This window comes from Pituophis catenifer, unplaced genomic scaffold (genome assembly GCF_029215685.1).
Source record: "Pituophis catenifer annectens isolate HBS135680 unplaced genomic scaffold, rPitCat1.0.hap2 SCAF_1, whole genome shotgun sequence".
Lineage (NCBI taxonomy): Eukaryota > Metazoa > Chordata > Lepidosauria > Squamata > Colubridae > Pituophis > Pituophis catenifer.
Window position 1 is genome coordinate 345154570 of NW_027256881.1, and position 24195 is coordinate 345178764.

Consider the following 24195-nt stretch of genomic DNA (forward strand, 5'->3'; position numbering starts at 1 on the left):
AGAAAAGAAGGAAAAGAAGGGAAGAAGGAAAGAGTAGGAAAGAAAGTAGGAAAGAAAGTAGAAAAGGGAAGGGAAGAAAGGAAAGGAAGAAAGGAAGAGAAGAGAAAGGAGGAAAAGAAGGGAAGGGAAGAAAGAAAGGGGAGGAAAGAAAGTAGAAAAGGGAAGAAAAGGGAAGGGAAGGGAAAAAAAGAAGGAAGAAGGAAAAGAAGGGAAGAAGGAAAGAGTAGGAAAGAAAGTAGGAAAGAAAGTAGAAAAGGGAAGGGAAGAAAAGAAAGGAAGAAAGGAAGAGAAGAGAAAGGAGGAAAAGAAGGGAAGGGAAGAAAGAAAGGGTAGGAAAGAAAGTAGAAAAGGGAAGAAAAGGGAAGGGAAGGGAAAAAAAGAAGGAAGAAGGAAAAGAAGGGAAGAAGGAAAGAGTAGGAAAGAAAGTAGGAAAGAAAGTAGAAAAGGGAAGGGAAGAAAAGAAAGGAAGAAAGGAAGGGAAGAAGGGAAGGAAGGAAAGAAGGAAAGAAAGAAAGAAAGGAGAAGAAGGAGAAACGCAAAGGATCCCTTGTTCCACTCCAGCCACTGGGACAAAATCAAGCAAGGCTTCCGAAAGATCCTAGATCCTTTACACGGATTTAGCGAAGGGTTCCGCCAGATCCAGGCCGTCTCTAGAGGAAAGAGGCCTGCGAGATCGGCTCATCTGAATGCAGAAAAGCAGGTAAGGAAGGGTGGAAGGGAAGGAGAGCGAGCTGGGTGGGTTTTGGGGGTTAACCTAAGCCGAACCCCATTTTTAACGAGGTGCTGACGACCCCCCCCCTTTCCTGGCTTCTGCGTGCCGGGTTGATCCAAGGAGAGATTTCCAGCAAACAAGACTGTTTAACTTTCCGATCTTAGCCAGACCAGGGTAGTCTCGGACTTACGACCACTAATTTCTGTCCTTAAGCAAGACAGCTGTTTGGTGAGTTTTGCCCCTGCGAATGATGCCACCGGTGTGTGTCTTTTCCTTCTGGCTTACTGGTCTTTAACAGATAGTCCTCGATTTATGACCCCCCAAAAAATAGGTCGCTAAGGGAAACTGTTGTTAAGTGAGATTTGAACCACGTTAGGACTTTGCGTGCCGCATTTGTTAAGTGAATCGCTGTCGTCGTTAAGTTAGAGACACGGTTGTTAAGTGAATCTGCCTTCACACACACACCCCCCATTGGCTTGGCTTGTCAGAAGGTCGCAAAAAGGGGATCGCGTGACTCCGGGACTCTACGACGGTCGTAAATGTGAATCAGTGGCCAAGTGTATGAATTTTGATCATGTGACCCTGGGGAGGCTGCAAAGGTCGTAAGTGTGAAAAATGGCCCTAAGTCGCTTTTTTCAGTGCCGTTTCGAACGGTCACTAAACGAACTGTTGTAAATCGAGGACTGCCTGTAGTTACGATGGCTAGAGTGTCCCAGAGTGACAGGATTGTCATCTGCAATCTTCCCAGCTGACTTCCAATAAGCGAAGCCAATGTTGGAAGCCAAATTCGCTTAACGACCACCTGATTCGCTTAACAACTCCAGCGATTCACTTAACAACCTGGGCAAAAAGGTGGCCAAAATGGGTGAAAACTGCTTGCTTAGCAACAGAAATTCAGGTTCTGGGCATGGTCGTAAGTCGAGGACTACCTCAACTGCATTTGGCTTCAGTTGTTCAGGAAGGGGGAGAAAAATCTTGGAACAAAATTAAGGACTTGTGAATACAGCTAGTCCTCGCTTTACGACCACCATGGACCGCCCTGAGTTTTCGGAGAGGGGCAGCATATAAATTGAATTAATTAAATTAAATTAAATTAAATGGAGTCCAATGTTTCCGTTGTTAAGTGAGACCTTGGTTAAGTGAATTTTCCCCCGCTTTACGACCTACCTTGCCACCGTTGTTAAGCGAATCACTGCTGTTGATAAGTTAGTTACATGGTTGTTAAGTGAATCCGGCTTCCCCGTGGACTTGGCTCGTCGGAAGGTCGCAAAAGGGGATCGTGTGACACCCGCCAGGACGCTAAGACCGTCGCAAATATGAGTCAGTGGCCAAGCGTCCGAATTTTGATCATGTGACTGCAATGGTCGTAAGTGTGAAAAACAGTCATAAATCACTTTTTTGAGTGATGTTGTGACTTGTATCATAATAACAGTAACAGAGTTGGAAGGGACCTTGGAGGTCATCCAGTCCAACCCCCCAATCATGCAGGAGAGCTGTACTAGGGATTCGAACCGCCGAACTGCCGACCTTTCTGATCGACAAGCTCAGCGTCTTAGCCACTGAGCCACCTCAAACGGTCCCTAAACAAACTGTCATAAGTATGCATCGTTTGTGAGTCTTGATTAATGGTCCTTTCGCCAGCCTCACTCTTTCCCGCCCCCCTTCAAAGGCATGGATCTCCAGACCCCTCATCCCCGGCAAGAAATGGGAACCGTAGTTTAAATCTTTCCGATGGGAACCAGCTCGCTCAAAATCTTCTTTGCAATGAATGTGCAGGGAAAAACCGCCGAGTTTCTCCAACCGGGAAACGGGAGAGAAGGAAAATCAGCAAAACAATAAAAACGGCAGCAGGATTCAGAACTTGTTAAAACACGCATGAAATTCTTGGAACGGAGGGTCACGGATCAAAAGTAGACGCCCTTTGGATATGAATTCTCTCGCTGCCTGGAAAGACGACGGGCTGTTCCAACGAGCCGCAATCAGTCAGAACAGAGCGGGGAAGGGACCTTGGAGGTCTTCTAGACCTCCAGTGATGGAGCAGCCACAACTCCTGGTGGCAAGCTGTTCCACTGGTTAATTGTCCTCACTGTTAGGAAATTTCTCCTTGATTCCAGATTGCTTCGCTCCTTGGTTAGTTTCCATCCCTTGTTTCTTGTCCTGCCTTCTGATGCTTTGGAAAATAGGTGGACCCCCCTCTTCTTTGGGGCAACCCCTCGAATACTGGAATCCTGCTATCCTGTCAATCAATCAATCAATCAATCAATCAATCAATCAATCAATTCAATCAGAATAGAGTTGGAAGGGACCTTAGAGGTCTTCTAGTCCAACCCCCTGCTCAAGCAGGAGACCCTATCCCATTTCAAACAAGTGGTTGTCCAACCTCTTCTTAAAAACTCCCAGTGATGGAGCACCCACAACTTCTGGAGGCAGGGAGTTCCACTGGTTAATTGTCCTCACTGTTAGGAAGTTTCTCCTTAATTCCAGGTTGTTTCTCTCTCCTTGATGAGTTTCCATCTGTCGTTTCTTGTCTTCCCCTCTGGTGCTTTGGGAAAATAATATGACCCCCCCCCTTCTTCTTTGGGGCAGCCCCTCATATACTGGGATACTGCTATCATGTCAATCAATCAATCAATGAATTAGAATAGAGCCGGAAGGGACCTTGGAGGTCTTCTAGTCCAACCCTCTGCTCAAACAGGAGACCCTATACCCAGTGGTGGGATTCAAATAATTTAACAACCGGTTCTCTGCCCTAATGATTTCTTCCAACAACCAGCTCACCAAACTGCTCAGAAAGTTAACAACCGGTTCTCCCGAAGTGGTGCGAACTGGCTGAATCCCACCACTGCCTATACCCATGATGGCGAACCTATGGCACGCGTGCCACAGGTGGCACGCGGAGCCATATCTGTGGGCACACGAGCATTGCTCTAGCTCAGCTCCAGCAAACATGCGCGCGCTGGTCAGCTGATTTTCGGGCCTTCTGGGCCCATCGGAAGTCGGGAAATGGGCTGTTTCTGGCCTCCAGAGGGCCTCCGGCGGGTGGGGTATGGGGAAGGCTGTTTTCGCCCTCCCCAGGCTTCTAGAAAGGCTCTGGAGGCTGGGGAGGGCGAAAAATGGGCCTTCTGGGCCCATCGGAAGTCGGGAAATGGGCTGTTTCTGGCCTCCAGAGGGCCTCCGGCAGGTGGGGATAGAGAAGGCAGTTTTCGCTCTCCCCAGGCTTCTAGAAAGGCTCCGGAGGCTGGGGAGGGCGAGAAACGGGCCTTCCGGTACCACTGGAAGTCGGGAAATGGGCTGTTTCTGGCCTCCAGAGGGCCTCCGGCGGGTGGGGATGGGGAAGGCTGTTTTCGCCCTCCCCAGGCTTCTAGAAAGGCTCCGGAGGCTGGGGAGGGCGAAAAACGGGCCTTCTGGACACACCGGAAGTCGGGAAATGGGCCCCAGAGGGCCTCCGGCGGGTGGGGGTGGAGAAGGCTGTTTTTGCCCTCCCCAGGCTTCTAGAAAGGCTCCAGAGGCTGGGGAAGGCAAAAAACGGGCCTTCTGGACACACCGGAAGTCGGGAAATGGGCTGTTTCTGGCCTCCAGAGGGCCTCTGGCGGGGTGAGGGTGGGGAAGGCTGTTTTCGCCCTCCCCAGGCTTCTAGAAAGGCTCCGGAGGCTGGGGAGGGCGAAAAACGGGCCTTCCGGTATCACTGGAAGTCGGGAAACGGGCTGTTTCCGGCCTCCGGGGGTGTTGGGAAGGCTGTTTTCGGCCGCCTCAGTCTCCTAGAAAGCCTCTGGAGCTTATGGAGAGCAAAAAAATGGGCCCACCGTGCCATCACGTGCCAAAAGCGGGGGAAGTGGGGGGGGTTGCGCGCATTTGTGAGGCGCATTGAATTATGGATGTGGGCACACGCATGCATGACCCCCCCCGTGGTCCCCCCGCTTTTGGCACACGATGGGAAAAAGGTTACCCATCATTGCCCTATACCAGTGACAGTTAACCTTTTTGCCATCGTGTGCCAGGAAGGGGTGGGGTGGGGGAGGTTTGCCCGTGCATGTGCCCACACCCATAATTCTATGTGCCCCGCCACGCACATGCGAGTGCGACCCCCCCCTTTCCCCCCCCCCACTCCTGGCACACAATGGCCCGGTAGGCCCATTTTTCTTTCTCGCCTGACTCCAGATCCTTTCTATGCATCTGGGGAGGGCAAAAACAGCCTTCCCCACCCCCTCAGAGGCCGGAAGTTGAGAAACGGGCCGTTTCGGGCCTCCGAGGGGGTGGGGAAGGCTGTTTTCACCCTCCCCAGATGCATAGAGAGGATCTGGAGCCAGGGAGAAAGAAAAACGGGCCTTCCCCTGCCCCCCCAGGCCCTCTTCTGGTGGGCCCAAAAGGGCCGAAAATCAGCTGACAGAGCTGAGCTGGTGCGCCAGGCAATATGACTCTGCCATAGGTTCGCCATCACGGCCCTATCCCATTTGAGACAAATGATCGTCCACTCCAGTTCTCCTTTGCTTTGGAAAATAAATTGAGCCCCTCCTCTTTGTGGCAGCCCCTCAAATACTGGAAGACCGCTATCATGTCACCCCCCCCCAGTCCTTCTTTTCTCTAGACTGGCCACACCCAAATCCTGCAACCGTTCTTAATATGTCATTATCTCCAGGCCTTTAATCCTCTTAGTTGCTCTTCTCTGCACTTTTTCCAAAGTCTCAACATCCTTTTTTGTAACGTGGGGACCAAAACGGGATCCAGTTTTTCCAGGTGGGGCCTTACTAAGACTTTACAAAGCGGGTACCAAGATTTCCTGTGATTTTGATTCCGTGTTTATGCAACCGAGGATCGTCTTGGCTTTTTTTGGCGGCCGCCGCGCAGAGCGGGCTCCCGATGAAGCGATGGTCGCACCTTGCCAAATATTTGCTGGCCAAGCCACCATTCATTCTTCCTTGCTTTCTGAAGGCGTGAGTCGGGCAGTTCCAAATCCATTGTGGGTTGTCCTCGATTTACGACCACCGTGGGCACAGTTTGTTGTTAAAGCGAGACATCGTGTTACCATGACTTGAGACCTTCCCTGCGGGTTTGCCCCCATTGATTTCGCTTTTCGGAAGCCGGCTGGGAAGCTCACCAATGAGGTGGCCCTGGGGAAGGTGCCGCCATCGCCATAAAAAGCCAGAGCACCCATATTTTCATCACACGATCGGGACAAGAAAGCAATGTTTCTCAACCTTGGAAGCTTGAAGATGGGTGGACTTCCACTCCCAGAATCCCCCAGCTGGAGTTGAAGTCCACCCATCTTCAAGCTTCCAAGGTTGAGAAACACTGTCATAAAGTGAGGAGACTTGCAACCATTCATTTAGTGACCATTTGAAGCGGCCACTTACGACCGTTTTTCAGGCCAGCAACGGTTGAAGCTTCCCCGTGATCGAAATTCAGACGCACAGCAACCGACTCATATTTATTGATTTAACAACCGTGTCGCTTACTTAACAACTGCAGGGATTCACTTAACATCCCCAGGAGTCACATCTGATCAAAATTCAGACGCTTGGAAACTGGCATGGACTTATGACAGTTGTAGCGTCCCGGGGGTGGTGGGGGGTGGTGTCATGCGAACGTCCGATCCGCAAAGTTCACGAGGAAGCCAGATGCATTGAACGACCGAGTTTTTGAGCTTCACCACAGCAGTGATTCGCTTAGCAACGGCGACGAGAAAGGTCGTAAAGTAGGGCAAAACCCCCTTAGCGAATGTCTCGCTCAGCAATGTACTTTTTTGGGCTCGATTGTGGCGGTAAGTCGAGGACTACCTGCGTTCCAAGGATGGTCTTATTAGACTGGGCAGGGGAGAATTTTTGTGTTCCCTCCAGAGAGATGGTATTCAGCTGGTTCGCCCGAACCAGTAGCGGAAATCACCAAGGCTCTATGTCATCCTATTTAGGCAAGTTTTTGAGGCCGGGCACCTGCGCGGAAGGCACGCACAAGCAAAACACCTACATGGAATATAACAGTAACAGTAACAAAGTTGGAAGGGACCTTGGAGGTCATCTAGTCCAACCCCCTGCTCACGCAGGAGACGTATACTAGGGATTCGAACCGCCAAACTGCTGACCTTTCTGATCGACACGGAAGGCCAAGCACATGTGCGAAAGGCAGGCACGCATGCGAACTGGGCATGCATTTGCATGAAGCGAGCATTTACACGCACGGCAAACCGGTAGTAAGATAATCCGAAACCCACCACTGGTTCCCTTCCCTCTCCCCTGAGGACAATTTCCTAGTAATCCGGCTTCGGGGAAGTTGTGACCGGACACACACACACACCACCACAACCGGCAAAACCACCTGGCATCTCCACCCTGCAAATAAGGGTGGAGGAGAAAAAAAAAATCAAAAGTTTACGCACACGGAGTTTTAGGGCGGTCATATAATTTTTGAGGTGTGCCCTTCCACAGAGTCACAATTAAAAAGATGAAGAGTGATATAGAACAAACACAAGCGAACCATAATTAGAAGTTATGAAAATGCATCGAGGCAGAAGGATCGTCAGAAGGAAGTCCTGGACTTACGACCGTTCGTGTAGCGACTCTTGGAAGTTGCAGGGGCTCTGAGGGAAAGGGAGTTTGGACTGTTTTTCACGCTTACGACCGTGGCAGCCTCCCCCGGGGTCACGTGATCAAAATTCGGACGCTTGGCAACTGGCATGGACTTATGATGGTTGCGGCATCCCGGCGGGGTGGAAGGAGGTCAGGTAATCAATCCCATTTTGCGACCTTCTGGCCAGCAAAGTCTGTGGGAGAAACCAAATTCGCTTAACAGCTGCTTGACTAAGGGAAGGACGGCAGGGGTTCCTACGACCAGGAACGTCGTAAAAGGAGTCCAAACTCAGATTTAACAAAAGACTCCCGTAGCCAGCGGAAATGTTGGGCTCAATTGGGGTCATAAGTCAAAGACTGCCTATAGAACTTACTAAATAAATGCGAAAGAATCGTAATGGATGGATGGGTGGGTGGGTGGGTAGATGATAGATAGATAGATAGATAGATAGATAGATAGATAGATAGATAGATAGATAGACCAGTAGATGCGAGAGAGAGAGACAGAGAGGGAGGGAGGGAGAGAGAGAGAGAGAGAGAGACAGACAGACAGACAGACAGACAGACAGACAGACAGACACTGTAGAGATAGATTGGTAGAGATGGATGGATGGATGGATGGATGGATGGATGGATGGATGGATAGATGATAGATAGATAGATAGATAGATAGATAGATAGATAGATAGATAGATAGATAGATAGATAGATAGTTGTTTCCTGAGGTTTTCGCGGGTATTTGTATGAAGGTCTTTGGTTATTCGGGTTTTCTCCCGCGTAAAATTGGAAGTGTCTTGGCGACGTTTTGACGAAGTCTCATTCGTCATCTTCAGGCTGGTGTTTTTGGCTTCGTGCTTCTAGGAGCAAATTGCTCCTAGAAGCACGAAGCATTGCTCCTAGAAGCACGAAGCCGAAAACACCAGCCTGAAGATGACGAATGAGACTTCGTCGAAACGTCGCCAAGACACTTCCAATTTTACGCGGGAGAAAACCCGAATAACCAAAGATCTAGATAGATAGATAGATAGATAGATAGATAGATAGATAGATAGATAGATAGATAGATAGATAGATAGATAAATAGAGATAGATGATGGATGGATGGATGGATGGATGGATGGATGGATGGATGGATGGATGGATGGATGGATGAATATTATTACTTTCTTTCCGGACCCCAGCCGAACAGTCAAACAGGCCAGTAATTCCTGCTTCGGACAGTCATCAGAATCTTAGATAAGGAGGCCTTGAAGCCAATGTTCCCCTTTGCTCTCCCAGAGATAGACTGCTCCTGGTTCTGGAGGCTTATTTTTATCGTCAAGAGGGAGAGCAAGCGATCCCTCTCTTCTCCGTGAAACTTAATAACAAAAAGAAGCAGAGCCCAGCTGAATTAGATTCGCATTCTCTTTTGAGCAGCAGAAAAACCTAGCGCAGCCCACTTCCAGAAGTTTCAGACTACAATACCCATAAACCCCCAACTCGGCCCTGCTGGCTGGGACCGGTTGAAGTTGAAGTTAAAGTTGAAGTTAAAAGTCAGAGGCCCTGGAAAACAGCACCAGATGTTCGCCCCGCCCTAGAGATCACTTCTGTTCTTTAATTTATTAATTTAATTTATTGAATGTCATTTATCCAACTTCTGGATAAGAGTAAAATCTTCCCATAATGATGGATGGCTGAAAATCCTCCATTTTGGGACTTTCATTAAATATCCAATTTTGGGAGCGGGTGGTGGAGAACAAGCTAAGAGACCCCAGGAGAGAAGCTTGTGGAGTAAGGGGTGGAGCCTGGTGAATCAGGAGGCGGGGCCTGGCAAATGAACCTTCCTTTATTTCTAGAGCCCCTCCCACTCCAATGGACTCTTAGCCCCCCAGCTAGGGGAGTAAAGGGTCTGTGCGATGGGGGAGGAGCTTTGTAAAGATGGGGAGGAGCTAATGGCAAACATCTTTGGCTACGGGCCCGCCCACTTTGATCTGGCCCCTCCCCCGAGATTCGGACGCAATAAATTTAATAAAACAGATAAATGAACGATACACAATGTTTAATTATCTTAATGTTAATGCTTCTGTACGGATGGATGTGTGTGTGTAGTTGTAAGCTGCCCACAGTCACTCCAGCGAGTGACACAGGTGGCATGTAAATTTAATGAACAATTTGTTTAATAAATTTTGGAGCGCACAACCCGGTAGGAAAGTTAACCGTAGAATTTCAGAGCAAGTTGTGAAGCTTCCTCAAACAGGGTTTTCCAACCTTGGCGACGGGAAGAATGGGTGGACTTCAACTCCCAGAATTCCCCAGCCAGCCATGCATGGCTGGCTGGGGAATTCTGGGAGTTGAAGTCCACCCATTCTTCCCGTCGCCAAGGTTGGAAAACACAACCGTATCAATTGCTTTCTCTTCTTCCTCCCCCAGGCTGGCCTGTAAATTATTAAGAGCCTTTTTTTTTTTTTTTCCTAAGCCTCCATGAAAAATTCATTCCGTCGGTGAGGCCGTGCTGCAGGGTTTACGTTTCCCAGGGACCAGAGCCCGGGAGTGAGGAGGGTTGTTTTGCAAAAACTCGGAGAAAGCGATCGATGTGCATAACTCACGAGGGTGGGATTAGGGAAAGGGAGGTGAGGAGATGGGAGGGAAGGAAGAGAAAGCGTCCTGCAGACTAAAAGAGATTTGCGGGTCATTGCTCAAGGTTCAGCTGTCCAATGCTAGAGAGAGAAAGAGAGCGGGGAGGAGAGGGAGGGAGGGAGGGAGGGAGAGGGAGAGAGAAATTGTAGATAGGCTGAAGATATAGGTAGGTAGGTAGGTAGGTAGGTAGGTAGGTAGGTAGGTAGGTAGGTAGATAGATAGATAGATAGATAGATAGATAGATAGATAGATAGATAGATAGATAGATAGATAGATAGATAGATAGATAGATAGATAGATACAAAAAAGAGATGGATGGATGGATGGATGGATGGATGGATGGATGGATGGATGGATGGATGGATGATAGAAGGGATAGATAGATAGATAGATAGATAGATAGATAGATAGATAGATAGATAGATAGATAGATGATTGATAGATAGATAGATAGATGATAGAAGGAAAAGATGGATGGATGGATGGATGGATGGATCGATGGATGGATCGATGGATCGATAGATAGATATGATAGAAGGATCTATAGATATGATAAAAGGATTGATAGATATGATAGATAGATGGATGGATGGATAGAAAGATATGATAGATGGATGGATGGATGGATGATAGATAGATAGATAGATAGATAGATAGATAGATAGATAGATAGATAGATGATAGAAAGAAAAGATGGATGGATGGATGGATGGATAGATGATAGAAGAAGAGATAGGTAGGTAGGTAGATACATAGGTAGATAGATGTAGGTAGGTAGGTAGGTAGGTAGGTAGGTAGATGATAGATAGATAGATAGATAGATAGATAGATAGATAGATAGATAGATAGTAGGTAGGTAGATACATAGGTAGATAGATGTAGGTAGGTAGGTAGGTAGGTAGGTAGGTAGATGATAGATAGATAGATAGATAGATAGATAGATAGATAGATAGATAGATAGATAGATAGATAGATATGGATGGATGGATGGATGGATGGATAGATGATAGAAGAAGAGATAGGTAGGTAGGTAGATACATAGGTAGATAGATGTAGGTAGGTAGGTAGGTAGGTAGGTAGATGATAGATAGATAGATAGATAGATAGATAGATAGATAGATAGATAGATAGATAGATATGGATGGATGGATGGATGGATGGATGGATAGATCCCCTTTCCTTTCCTTTCCTTTCCTTTCCTTTCCTTTCCTTTCCTTTCCTTTCCTTTCCTTTCCTTTCCTTTCCTTTCTTTCCTTTTCTTTCTTTCCCTTCCCTTCCCTTCCCTTTCCTTTTCTTTCTTCCAATAACTAAGGCGTTGCCCCAAAGGGGTCAACCTATTCTCCCAATCCCCTGAAGGCAGGACAAGAACTAATGGATGGAAACTAAACAAGGAGAGAAGCAACCTGGAATTCAGGAGAAACTTCCTAACAGTGAGGACCATTAACCACCAGAAGCTGCGGTTGCTCCATCACTGGAGGTTTTTAAGAAGGGACCGGACAGCCGCTTGTCTGAAATGGCATAGGATCTCCTGGTTGAGCAGGGGGTTGGACTAGAAGACCTCTGAGGTCCCTTCCAGCTCTATTATTCTGAGCTGTGTAGCTGCTTTGGCAAGAAGCAAGCTAGATACCCAGCGGAATTCTGAAGCCAGCCAAATTATAGTCCGACCAAGACCGCTTATAATTATCGGGTGGTTCAGATCCGAGCAGAATCCGAGTGCTGGGAATTGGGTTTGCTTGCTTGTTTTTAAGCATGTAATTATCGAACGGATTCCATGCTGAGTCAAACTGATTGCCGGTTTGAGGAACCCTCTGCTGGGTGAGCTCATCAGATCGGGGTTTTTATTTCACGGAACGCAGGCTGACCACAATGCGCATCCCTCTGGAATTAAAGACATAGGTTGGCTTCTCCTTGCAAGGCGATCTCTAAGCCCTGGTGGCACGGTGGGCAGAAAGTAGAATTGCAGGCTAATTCTGGCCACTGTCAGCAGTTCGATCATGACCGGCTCAAGGTGGACTCAGCCTTCCATCCTTCCGAGGTCAATAAAATGAGAACCCAGATTGTGGGAGGCAATAGGCTGACTCTGTAAACCGCTTAGAGAGGGCTGTAAAACCCTGTGAAGCAGTATATAAGTCTAAGTGCTATTGCTATCTATCTATCTATCTATCTATCTAATCTATCTATCTATCTATCTATCTAATCTATCTATCTATCTATCTATCTATCTATCTATCTATCTATCTATCTAATCTATCTATCATCTATCTATCTATCTATCTATCTATCTATCTATCTATCTATCTATCTATCTAATCTATCTAATCTAACTATCCATCTAATCTATCTATCATCTATCTATCTATCTATCTATCTATCTATCTATATCTATCTATCTAATCTAACTATCATCTATCTAATCTATCTATCTATCTATCTAATCTATCTTATCTATCTTATCTATCTTATCTATCTATCTATCTATCATCTATCTATCTATCTATCTATCTATCTAATCTATCTATCATCTATCTATCTATCTATCTATCTATCTATCTATCTATCTATCTAATCTATCTATCTATCTATCTATCTAATCTATCTATCTATCTATCTATCTATCTATCTAATCTATCTATCTATCTATCTATCTATCTAATCTATCTATCATCTATCTATCTATCTATCTAATCTATCTATCTATCTATCTAATCTATCTATCTATCTATCTATCTATCTATCTATCTATCTATCTATCTAATCTATCTATCATCTATCTATCTATCTATCTATCTATCTATCTATCTATCTATCTATCTAATCTATCTAATCTAACTATCCATCTAATCTATCTATCATCTATCTATCTATCTATCTATCTATCTATCTATCTATCTATCTATATCTATCTATCTAATCTAACTATCATCTATCTAATCTATCTATCTATCTATCTAATCTATCTTATCTATCTTATCTATCTAATCTATCTATCTATCTATCTATCATCTATCTATCTATCTATCTATCTATCTATCTAATCTATCTATCATCTATCTATCTATCTATCTATCTATCTATCTATCTATCTAATCTATCTATCTATCTATCATCTATCTATCTATCTATCTATCTATCTATCTAATCTATCTATCATCTATCTATCTATCTATCTATCTATCTATCTATCTAATCTATCATCTATCTATCTATCTATCTATCTATCTATCTATCTATCTATCTAATCTATCTATCATCTATCTATCTATCTATCTATCTATCTAATCTATCTATCATCTATCTATCTATCTATCTAATCTATCTATCTTATCTATCTAATCTATCTATCTATCTATCATCTATCTATCTATCTATCTATCTATCTATCTATCTAATCTATCATCTATCTATCTATCTATCTATCTATCTATCTATCTATCTAATCTATCTATCATCTATCTATCTATCTATCTATCTATCTAATCTATCTATCATCTATCTATCTATCTATCTATCTATCTATCTTATCTATCTAATCTATCTATCTATCTATCATCTATCTATCTATCTATCTATCTATCTATCTAATCTATCTATCATCTATCTATCTATCTATCTATCTATCTATCTATCTAATCTATCATCTATCTATCTATCTATCTATCTATCTATCTATCTATCTATCTATCTAATCTATCTATCATCTATCTATCTATCTATCTATCTATCTAATCTATCTATCATCTATCTATCTATCTATCTAATCTATCTAATCTAACTATCATCTATCTAATCTATCTATCTATCTAATCTATCTTATCTATCTTATCTATCTAATCTATCTATCATCTATCTAATCTATCTATTTTATCAATCTATCTATCTATCTAATTTATCTATCTAATCTATCTATCTATCTAATCTATCTATCTAATCTATCTAATCTATCTAATCTATCTAATCTATCTAATGAATCTATCTATCTTATCTATCTATCTATCTATCTAATCAATCTATCTTATCTATCTATCTATCTATCTAATCTATCTATATATCTAATCTATCTAATCTATCTAATGAATCTATCTATCTTATCTATCTATCTATCTATCTAATCAATCTATCTTATCTATCTATCTATCTATCTAATCTATCTATATATCTAATCTATCTAATCTATCTAATGAATCTATCTTATCTATCTATCTATCTAATCTATCTATCTAATCTATCTATCTAATCTATCTAATCTATCTAATCTATCTAATGAATCTATCTTATCTATCTATCTAATCAATCTATCTTATCTATCTATCTAAACTATCTATCTATCTAATCTATATATCTAATCAATCAATCTATCTATCTTATCTATCTATCCTATCTATCTATCTATCTATCTATCTATCTATCTATCTATCCCCGTTTCCCCAAAATAAGACCTATCCTGAAAATAAGCCCTAGCATGTTTTAATGCATGCACCTAATATAAGACCTACCCCCCCCCCCAAAAAAAATAAGCCCTACCTAAGCGCCTACACAGCCAGCTGGCCGCCCATTTAATTTGGTTCCTTGCGGTGTCATCAATATGAGGTGATGCAAAGGGGGGGGGTGGAGCTGCTCCACATGCCCTGCACCGGTTTACATCAGGCCCTCTGCAACTAGGCCATCCACGCCCCAACTATTGCCTCGTGGCCGCAGCAGCATCACATTGCTCAGCTTTCTGCTCCGTTGCGGCCACGAGCAAGTAGAAGAAGGGGGTCGGTGGCGATACAGGGTCCTGCTGGACAGGGCTGCTGGAACCACCATCGCGAAGTGAGGCAATTTTTGGGGCGTGCAGTTTAGGCGTCCTCCTGGATTCACAGTTGACTTTGGAAGATCATGTTGCGACCGTGACCAAGGGGGCATTTGCACAGATTCATCTGGTGTGCCAATTGCGCCCCTACCTGGACCGTGATGACCTCCATACAGTCACTCATGCGCTCGTGACCTCCCGGATCGACTACTGCAATGCTCTCTACATGGGGCTGCCCGTGAAGACCACTCGGAGGCTTCAACTGGTGCAGAATGCAGCCGTGCGGGTTGTGATGGGAGTGTCCCGACACTCTCATGTTACACCCCTCCTGCGCGACCTGCATTGGCTACCGGTTGCCCTCCGGGTGAGATTCAAGGTGCTGGTTATCACCTATAAAGCCCTACATGGCTTAGGCCCGGGGTACCTGACCGACCATCTGCGGCCAGCGACAGCTCCCCATCACCCGGTGCGTTCCTACAGGGAGGGCCTCCTTGGAGTGCCATCAGTCAGGCAGTGTCGACTGCCTGGCTGACGGCAGGGAACGGGCTTTCTCTGTGGGTGCACCTACTTTATGGAATCAACTCCCCCTGGAGCTCCGGATGGCCCCTGACCTGCGCTCCTTCCGCCGTGACCTTAAGACACGGTTATTTCACCAGGCTGGATGGGACTGAAGGGGTTTTTTTAAGGGGAATTTTAATAGCTTTTAACACTTAAATATTGATTTATTGCTTGTTTTATTCCTGTGAGCCGCCCTGAGTCCTTGTCGGAGAGAGGGCGGCATACAAGCTTAATAAATAAATAAATAAGTAAGTAAGTAAGTAAGTAAGTAAGTAAGTGAATGAATGAATGAATGAATGAATGAATGAATGAATGAATAAATAGGTGTCCTGGCTGAGGGGGTCCTGAGGTAAATTGGTGTGGGGTGCGTGGGGCAGCTCTGGCACTGGCGTATCACACAGCCCCCTGCCCCACCACAAGCAAGCAGAACAAGTGGGTCTCCAGTACATAGAAAAAAAAATAAGATGTCCCCAAAAATATGCCCTAGTGATTATTTTCTAGTCCAAAAGAAAATAAAACTGGGTCTTATTTTGGGGGAAACACGGTATCTATCTATCTATCATCCATTTATCAATCATCTATAACCATGTTTCCACGAAAATGAGACCTCCCCAGATAATAAGCCCAATTGGGCTTTTGAGCGCATGCGCTAAAATAAACCCCTGAAAATAAGCCCTCTCCGAAAATATTTAACTGCATGCAAAGCCGTCCCTGCCATTTCCTCTGGTTAGAGTTAGGGAGTCAGAGCTGAAAATCTGCTAAATCAGCAAGAGGAGCCTTGTCTTTTTTTTTTTAATTTGATTTATATGCCGCCCTTCTCCGGAGACTCAGGGCAGCTTACAATGCGCTAAGCAATAGCCTTCATCCTTTTGTATATTTATACAAAGTCAGCTTATTGCCCCCACAAACTGAGTCCTCAATTTATCTACCTTAGAAAGGATGGAAGGCTGAGTCAACCTTGACCCTGGCGAGATTTGAACTTACAGTAATTGCAGACAGCTGGTGTTAATCACAATGCTATCTGTCTGATGAGCCACCAGGCCCTCGCTCCATGCGCCCCAAAATAATACGACCTCCCCAAAAATAAGACCAAGCGCTTATTTCAGGGATCAAAAAAATATAAAACAGGGTCTTATTTTTGGGGAAACATGTTATCTATCTATCTATCTATCTATCTATCTATCTATCTATCTATCTATCTATCTATTATTATCTATCTATTTATTTATCATTATCTATCTATCTATCTATTTCTATCTATCTATCTATCTATCTATCTATCTATCTATCTATCTATCTATCTATCTATCTATCTATCGTCTCTCTCCCCTCCCTCCCTCCCTCTCTTTAAGTCTGGGGTGTTATGTGGCAGATGCCTTTCTGTTGAATTCTAAAGTCCCAGAGCATTTTAGCTTCTTTTTCTATTATTTTCTCTATTTTATGGTCCCACGAGTTTGCCAGCAGGCAAATATGATTATTTTTTGTGGATCTTCCAATGCACCATTGTTGTTACTTTGTCACGCCGTTCTTTGTGCGAACTTCTTACAGGGCCTAACCAGGTGATCCCCTGTTCCTTCAGCTCCTGTGCGGCAATTTTTGCCTTCTTCTCAATTCTGGCTTTGCACGCATTGGTTGTTAATTCTTCTTAGTTGCTCTGAAATTGGTGTTACAGTTCTCGCCAACCGAGCAGCAGATCTGTTGGTTTTAAAATGTCGTTTTTTACAAGAGTGCTTTGCTTGGGGGAGGAAGCAGCAAGATAAGCCGACAGCAGGGCACGAGTTGTGGTTAATCTTTAGAAAGAGAGAGGAATTTGCAATATGAGGCTGCCAAAAAAATTTCATCAGAATTCATTCTCTCTCTCTCTCTCTCTCTCTCTCTCTCCTCCTCCCTCCCTGCCTTTCCTTCCTTCTTCCTTCCTTCCTTCCTTCCTTCCTTCCTTCCTTCCTTCCTTCCTTCCTTCCTTTCTTTCTTTCTTTCTTTCTTTCTGCCTTTGAATCAAGAGTAACCTGGCAAGAATAAAAATGTGGTCTGCGGTCCCTTTCCACTTTTGGGGATGTTTGTAGATTTAACCCTCTGGGGACATGCTGGAATACAGAGCAGAGAGAGAAGACTGGGATGAAAATTCGCTGATGCCAAACCAACCTTCCTCTTTGAGTTTCTGCCATTTTTCATTGTCTAATCTTACATTTTTGTTTCAGTTCATTTGATTTGCAGCTTCCTAGGAGACCGTGTGTGTGCGTGTGCATGTAAATAGGCAAGCGTTCTTCGCAATGTCCCCATTTTGGGACAAAATGACACCTCCTATAAGCAGCTCCCAAAACGGGATCTTTCCCTAATTTAGAAACCTACGTTTATTTCGAGCCGTGTTTCTCAACCTTGACAATGTTTAAGATGCGGGGACTTCAGTTCCCAGAATTCCCCAGCAAGCATACGCTGCGTATAAATATGTGTGGCAGCTGCCAAAAAAGCCAATACGATCCTGGGTTGTATAAACAGAGGCATAGAATCAAAATCTGTAAATTTGTAAAGCCTTAGTAAGGCCACACCTGGAATAATTGCATCCAGTTTTGGTCCCCACGTTACAAAAACAGATGTTGAGACTTTCAGACTGCCACCTTCATCCTCTGTGCCCGGCCTCCAAGCCCCATCATCCTCTGCCTCTTGCCACCAATCCCCAAGATCCTATGCCCCTGCCCCCAACTCCATCATCCTCGGCCCCTTGTCCCTCAACCCCCATCATCCTCTGCCCTCTGCCCCATGCCCCATCATCCTTGTGACACCCACATGAAACCCCTCCTGCGCGAGCTGCACTGGCTCCCAGTGGTCTTCCGGGTGCAATTCAAGGTGTTGGTTACCACCTTTAAAGCGCTCCATGGCTTAGGACCCGGGTACCTTCGAGACCGACTTCTGCCACCAATAGCCTCCCACCGACCAGTCCGCTCCCACAGAGAGGGTCTCCTCAGGGTGCCATCGGCCAAGTTATGTCGGCTGGCGACACCCAGGGGGAGGGCCTTCTCTGTGGGAGCCCCAGCCCTGTGGAACGAACTGCCCCCGGAAATACGTAAGATCTCCGACCTCCGTGTGTTTCGCTGCGCACTGAAGACCCTGTTGTTCCGCCAGGCCGGGCTATCAACATAATAATTTTAAATTGGGGTATTTTAAATTTCTGGGATTTTAATTGGAGCCTAATCTACTTAATGATTTTAAATTTTGATCGTTGTTTTGTTTTGTGTTTTTAAATAGGTTGTACACCGCCCTGAGTCCTTCAGGAGAAGGGCGGTATAGAAATAAAATAATAATAATAATAATAATAATAATAATAATAATAATAATAATAATAATAATAATAATAATTAGGGTTAGGGTTAGGGTTAGGGTTAGGGTTAGGGTTAGGGTTGTTATTATTATTATTATTATTATTATTATTATTATTATTATCCCTCTCCCTGAACCCTCATCAGCCCCCTCTCTCCCAACTCCCATCATCCTCATCCCCTGCCCCCAACAAAGATGGGATAAACAATCACAACGAAGATAATTAAAGGCCTGGAGACTAAAACATAGAAAGAACGGTTGCAGGATTTGGGTTTGGCTACTCTAGAGAAAGGAAGAATTAGGGGTGACATGATAGGAGTATTCTAGTATTTGAGGAGCTGTCCCAAAGAGGAGGGGGTCCACCTATTCTCCAAAGCACAGGACAAGAAGCAATGAGTGGACACTAATCAAGGAGAGAGAAACAACCTGGAATTAAGGAGAAACTTCCTAACGGTGAGGACAATTCACCGGTGGAACAGCTTGCCACCAGAAATTGTGATTGCTCTATCACTGGAGGTATTTAAGAAGAGATTGGACAGCCATTTGTCTGAAATGGGATAGGGTTTAGCAGGGGGCTGGACTAGAAGACCTCCAAGGTCCCTTCCAGCTCTATTCTGATTGATTGATCGATTGTTTTTTTTTTAAATTTGATTTATATGCCGCCCTTCTCCGGAGACTCAGGGCGGATTACAGTGCGTTAAGCAATAGCCTTCATATTTTTATATATTTATACAAAGTCAGCTTATTGCCCCCACAAACTGGGTCCTCATTTTACCCACCTTAGAAAGGATGGAAGGCTGAGTCGACCTTGAGCCTGGTGAGATTTGAACTTGCAGTGATTGCAGGCAGCTGAATGTTAATCACAGTGCTTTAGTCCACTGTACTACAGGCTCGATTGATTGAAGCACCCCTGTGATCACATGATTAAAATTTGAATACATTCCTCCCATCCACCGATCCCTCTAGTGAAAAGAATCGAATGAGACACTTAATGGGCTCCATGATCCCACTCTATCACCAAGTACAGGTAGCTCTCAACTTACCACAGTTCATTTAGTGACCGTTACAACGGTATGACCCTTTAAGAAGAGACCGGACAGCCACTTGTTTCAAATGCTATAGGACAGGGGTCTCCAACCTTGGCCACTTTAAGACTTGTGGACTTCAACTCCCAGAGTTCCTCAGCCAGCTTTGCTGCAAAGTAGGGGGCTGGACTAGAAGGCCTCCGAGGTCCCTTCCAGCTCTATCCGGATTGATTGAAGCCTCTTAAACACGCCAAGGTTGAAAGACCCTTGATTTGGAGAATTCAAATCCCCTTTGAGCATCAGATGACTTTAAGCCACTCACAGAACCAGGAAGAAAAAATGGCGTCCGGGTAATCCTTGACAGTACGACCCCAACGGAGCCCAAAATTGATGTTGCTAAGCGAGACGGTTTATCGAGCGAGTTTTGTCCCATTTTTTACGACCTTTCTTGCCATGATTGTGAAGTGGAATCGCGGCGCTTGTCACTTCAATGTTATACATTGCTAAGCAAGACGTCTGTTATGTGAGCTTTTCGCCCCGTTTAACAGAATAGCAGAGTTGGAAGGGATCTTGGAGGTCATCTAGTCCAACCCGCTGCTCAAGTAGAAAACCTTATACCATTTCAGAGCAAACGGCTGTCCAATCTCTTCTTGAAAGCCTCCAGGGTTGGAGCAGCCACAACTTCTGGAGGCAAGCCTGCTCCATTTTACAACTATTCTTGCCACCGTCGTTAAGCGCATCGCTGCCGTTGTTCAGTTAGGAACATGGTTGTTAAGTGAATCTGGTTGTCCCCCATCGACTTTGCTTGTCAGAAGGTCGCAAAAGGGGATCACATGACTGGAACCGTCATAAGTATGAATCCTTATGACAACGCACCTGGTGGCTCAGCAGACTAAAAGCATTGTGATTAACACAGCTGCCTGCAATTTACTGCTGGTTCGAATCTCTCCAAGGCTCAAGGTCGACTCAGCCTTCCATCCTTTCTAAGGTAGGTAAATTGAGGACCCAGTTTGTGGGGGCAATAAGCTGACTTTGTATAAAATATACCAAAGTATGAAGGCTATTGCTTAACGCATTGTAAGCCGCCCTGAGTCTCCGGAGAAGGGCGGCATATAAATCAAATTAAAAAAAAAAAAAGTATGAATCCAGTTGCCAAGTGTCTGAATTTTGATCACGTGACTCTGGGGATACTCCCGTGGTCCTAAGTGTGAGAAATGGTCATAAGTCACCCTTTCAGTGATGACGTTTGAACGGTCACTAAATGAACGGTTGTATGTCGAGGACTACCTGTATACGTAGTCCTGGACGTTAGGACTGTGATGGAGGCTGACCATTATGGTTCTACATCGTGATGGTCCTAAAACAGGTCAGTGCCCACTCGAGCCTTGATAGTACAGTGGTCTAAGCACCCTGTTATTAACACAGCTGCCTGCAATTACTGCAGGTTCGAATCTCACCAGGCTCAAGTTTGACTCAGCCTTCCATCCTTTCTAAGGTAGGTAAAATGAGGACCCGGTTTGTGGGGGCAATAAGCTGACTTTGTATAAATATACAAAAGGATGAAGGCTATTGCTTAACACATTGTAAGCCGCCCTGAGTCTCCGGAGAAGGGCGGCATATAAATCAAATTAAAAAAAAAAAAAAAGAGTCAAGTTTGGTAAAATGTTCCTCAGGTGATGTCCCAGCCTGCTTGCATGGATGATGATGATGATGATGATGATGATGATGATGCAATAATAAGATGTTGTGTGATGTTGATGATGATGACAGATGCTTTCTTCTCCCATCTCTCAGGGAAGATGGATACCTTCAGCACTAAGAATTTGGCTCTCCAAGCTCAGAAGAAGCTGCTGAGCAAAATGGCCTCCAAGAACATGGCCAGCATCTTCATCGATGACATCAGCAGCGAGATCCTGGATGAGCTCTACCGGGTCACCAAGGAATTCACTCACAACCGCAAAGAAGCCCAGAAGGTCATCAAGAACCTGATCAAGATCGTGGTGAAGTTGGGCGTCCTGTACCGCAACAAGCAGTTCGGCGTCGAAGAGCTGGTCTTGATGGACCGCTTCCGTAAGAAGCTCCATACCTTGGCCATGACGGCGGTCAGCTTCTACCAGGTAGACTTCACCTTTGACCGCCGGGTCATGTCCAACATGCTCAACGAATGCCGTGACCTGCTCCATCAAGCCGTCAACACACACCTCACCGGCAAGTCCCATTCTCGGATCAACCACGTCTTCAACCATTTTGCGGACTTTGAGTTCCTCTCCGCGCTCTACGGCTCTTCGGAGCCCTACCAGACCCACCTGCAACGGATCTGCGAAGGGCTGAACCAAATGTTGGATGAAGGCAACATCTGAACACCAAAACCTGTCTCTTCAAGACTCAGCTGTGGACTCCTTGGCTCTCTTTGGTCTCAACCATCTCCGGATCTGCTTTTGACGTAATGGAGTAGTATTTTAAGAATGAGATTGTGGGTTGTTGTTATTGCTGTTGTTTTTAGTTATGGATGGTTGCACCTTGGGTTTTTCCACTGTCCTCTCTTAATTTTCTCCAAGGAACTAAAGGGGGTTTATAAAGGGTTTTGGTGGAAGGCAACTAGGACCAACTCTGATGGAGACCACAAGTGAAGGCCATCTCCAGATTTTCTTCTGAACAGAACAGAATGACAGAGTTGGAAGGGACCTTGGAGGTCTTGTGACCAAACCCCTGGATTTTTGTCTTAAATAATAGGGGTGTTTGCTTCCTACCTCGGGTATCTCTTCACCCTGAAAGGCCTGGAGAGGTGGGTTACCCAGCAAGCTATTTCCAGACCCATGAGTTGTCTTACTAATAGCAGCATAACAAAGTGGGAAGGGACCTGGGAGATCTTCTAGTCCAACCCCCTGCTCAGGCAGGAAATCCTATACCAAAGTAGACAAACGGTTGTCCAAGCTCTTCTTAAAAACTTCCAGTGTTGGAGCATTCACAACTTCTGGAGGCAAGTAGTTCCACTGATTAATTGTCCTCACTGTTAGGAAGTTTCTCCTTAGTTCTAGGTTGCTTCTCTCTTTGATGAGTTTCCACTCTCTTTGATGAGCCTTCAGGTCCTTTGGAGAAATAAGTTGACCTCCCCTCTTCTTTGTGGCAGCCCCTCAAAAATGGGAAGACTGCTATCAGGTCACCCCGAATCCTTCTTTTCATTAAACTAGACATACCCAATTCCAGCAACCGTTCTTTATAAGTTGTCCCCCCTAATCATCTTTGTTGCTCTTCCCTGCACTTCTGCATCTGGTCTTCTTCTAGGACAGAAGATGCATCTGTGGGAGCAACTAAACCAAAGATTTAATTTGGTTGAGCTGGAATAACTCTGGAAGTCTTTCACCAATCTTTTCAAGGAGCTCCTTTGGCCAAGTGGGACATTGATGGTTTCTTCCCAACGTGGCTGGCATTCAGAGGCACATGAACGCAACTCTTAAAAATCGGTTGCGCTTCTGCAAATGTCCACTTTCGACCGGCCGTTCATTTAGCTTGGCAGTCAGCCAAGGAGCTCCTGTGGAAATGCTTTCAAATTGGAAGGAACCTGGAGGGCCTCTAATCTAATCTGAGAGAAAAGCTGCACTGAAGCACCCACAATTGTTGGCTGTCCAGCCTTCACTGTCAAAATTCAAAGGATTTTATTTTATTTTATTTTTTTGGTTGTAACAATCATCTTCATTCTATCTCACTGTAATTTGATTCTGGGCCCTGCCCAGTGTTTTCCAAACTTGACAATTTTAAGAGGGGTGGACTTCGACTCCCAGAATTCCCCAGCCAGCATGCTTTAAGACAGGTGGACTTCAACTCCCAGAATCCCCCAGCCAGCCTGCTTTAAGACAGGTGGACTTCAACTCCCAGAATCCCCCAGCCAGCCTGCTTTAAGACGGGTAGACTTCAACTCCCAGAATCCCCCAGGCAGCCAAGCTTTAAAATGGCTGCACTTCAACTCCCAGAATTCCCCAGTCAGCCAAGCTTTAAAGTGAGTGGACTTCAACTCCCAGAATTCCACACCTAGCATGCTTTCAAATGGGTGGACTTCAACTCCCAGAATTCCCTAGCCAACATGCTTTAAGATGGGTGGGCTTCAACTCCCAGAATCCCCCAGCCAGCCTGCTTTAAGACAGGTGGACTTCAACTCCCAGAATCCCCCAGCCAGCATGCTTTAAGACAGGTAGACTTCAACTCCCAGAATCCCCCAGCCAGCCTGCTTTAAGACGGGTAGACTTCAACTCCCAGAATCCCCCAGGCAGCCAAGCTTTAAAATGGCTGCACTTCAACTCCCAGAATTCCCCAGTCAGCCAAGCTTTAAAGTGAGTGGACTTCAACTCCCAGAATTCCACACCTAGCATGCTTTCAAATGGGTGGACTTCAACTCCCAGAATTCCCTAGCCAACATGCTTTAAGATGGGTGGGCTTCAACTCCCAGAATCCCCAAGCCAGCCTGCTTGGAGTCCAAGTCCAGACTTCTTAAAGTTACCGAATCTCAGAAAGACTGCTTTACATATTCATATCTAAGATAAAAACACATTGCTTCTCAATATCACAAAAAGCGTTGTTTGTGAAAAAAAAAAACCCGCTTTGGATTTCCGCCCCGTTGGGAGA

At 45.1% G+C, this 24195-nt stretch overlaps 1 protein-coding gene across 1 annotated transcript; it reads left to right on the plus strand.

Moving 5' to 3' along the window:
- On the plus strand, positions 1–22865 carry TNFAIP8L1 (TNF alpha induced protein 8 like 1). The gene is made up of 2 exons (XM_070931905.1): positions 1–700; positions 21370–22865. The coding sequence occupies exon 2, from the start codon at positions 21375–21377 to the stop codon at positions 21933–21935; it is 561 nt and encodes a 186-aa protein (XP_070788006.1). The 5' UTR covers positions 1–700; positions 21370–21374; the 3' UTR covers positions 21936–22865.
- The last annotated feature ends 1330 nt before the right edge of the window (positions 22866–24195 follow it).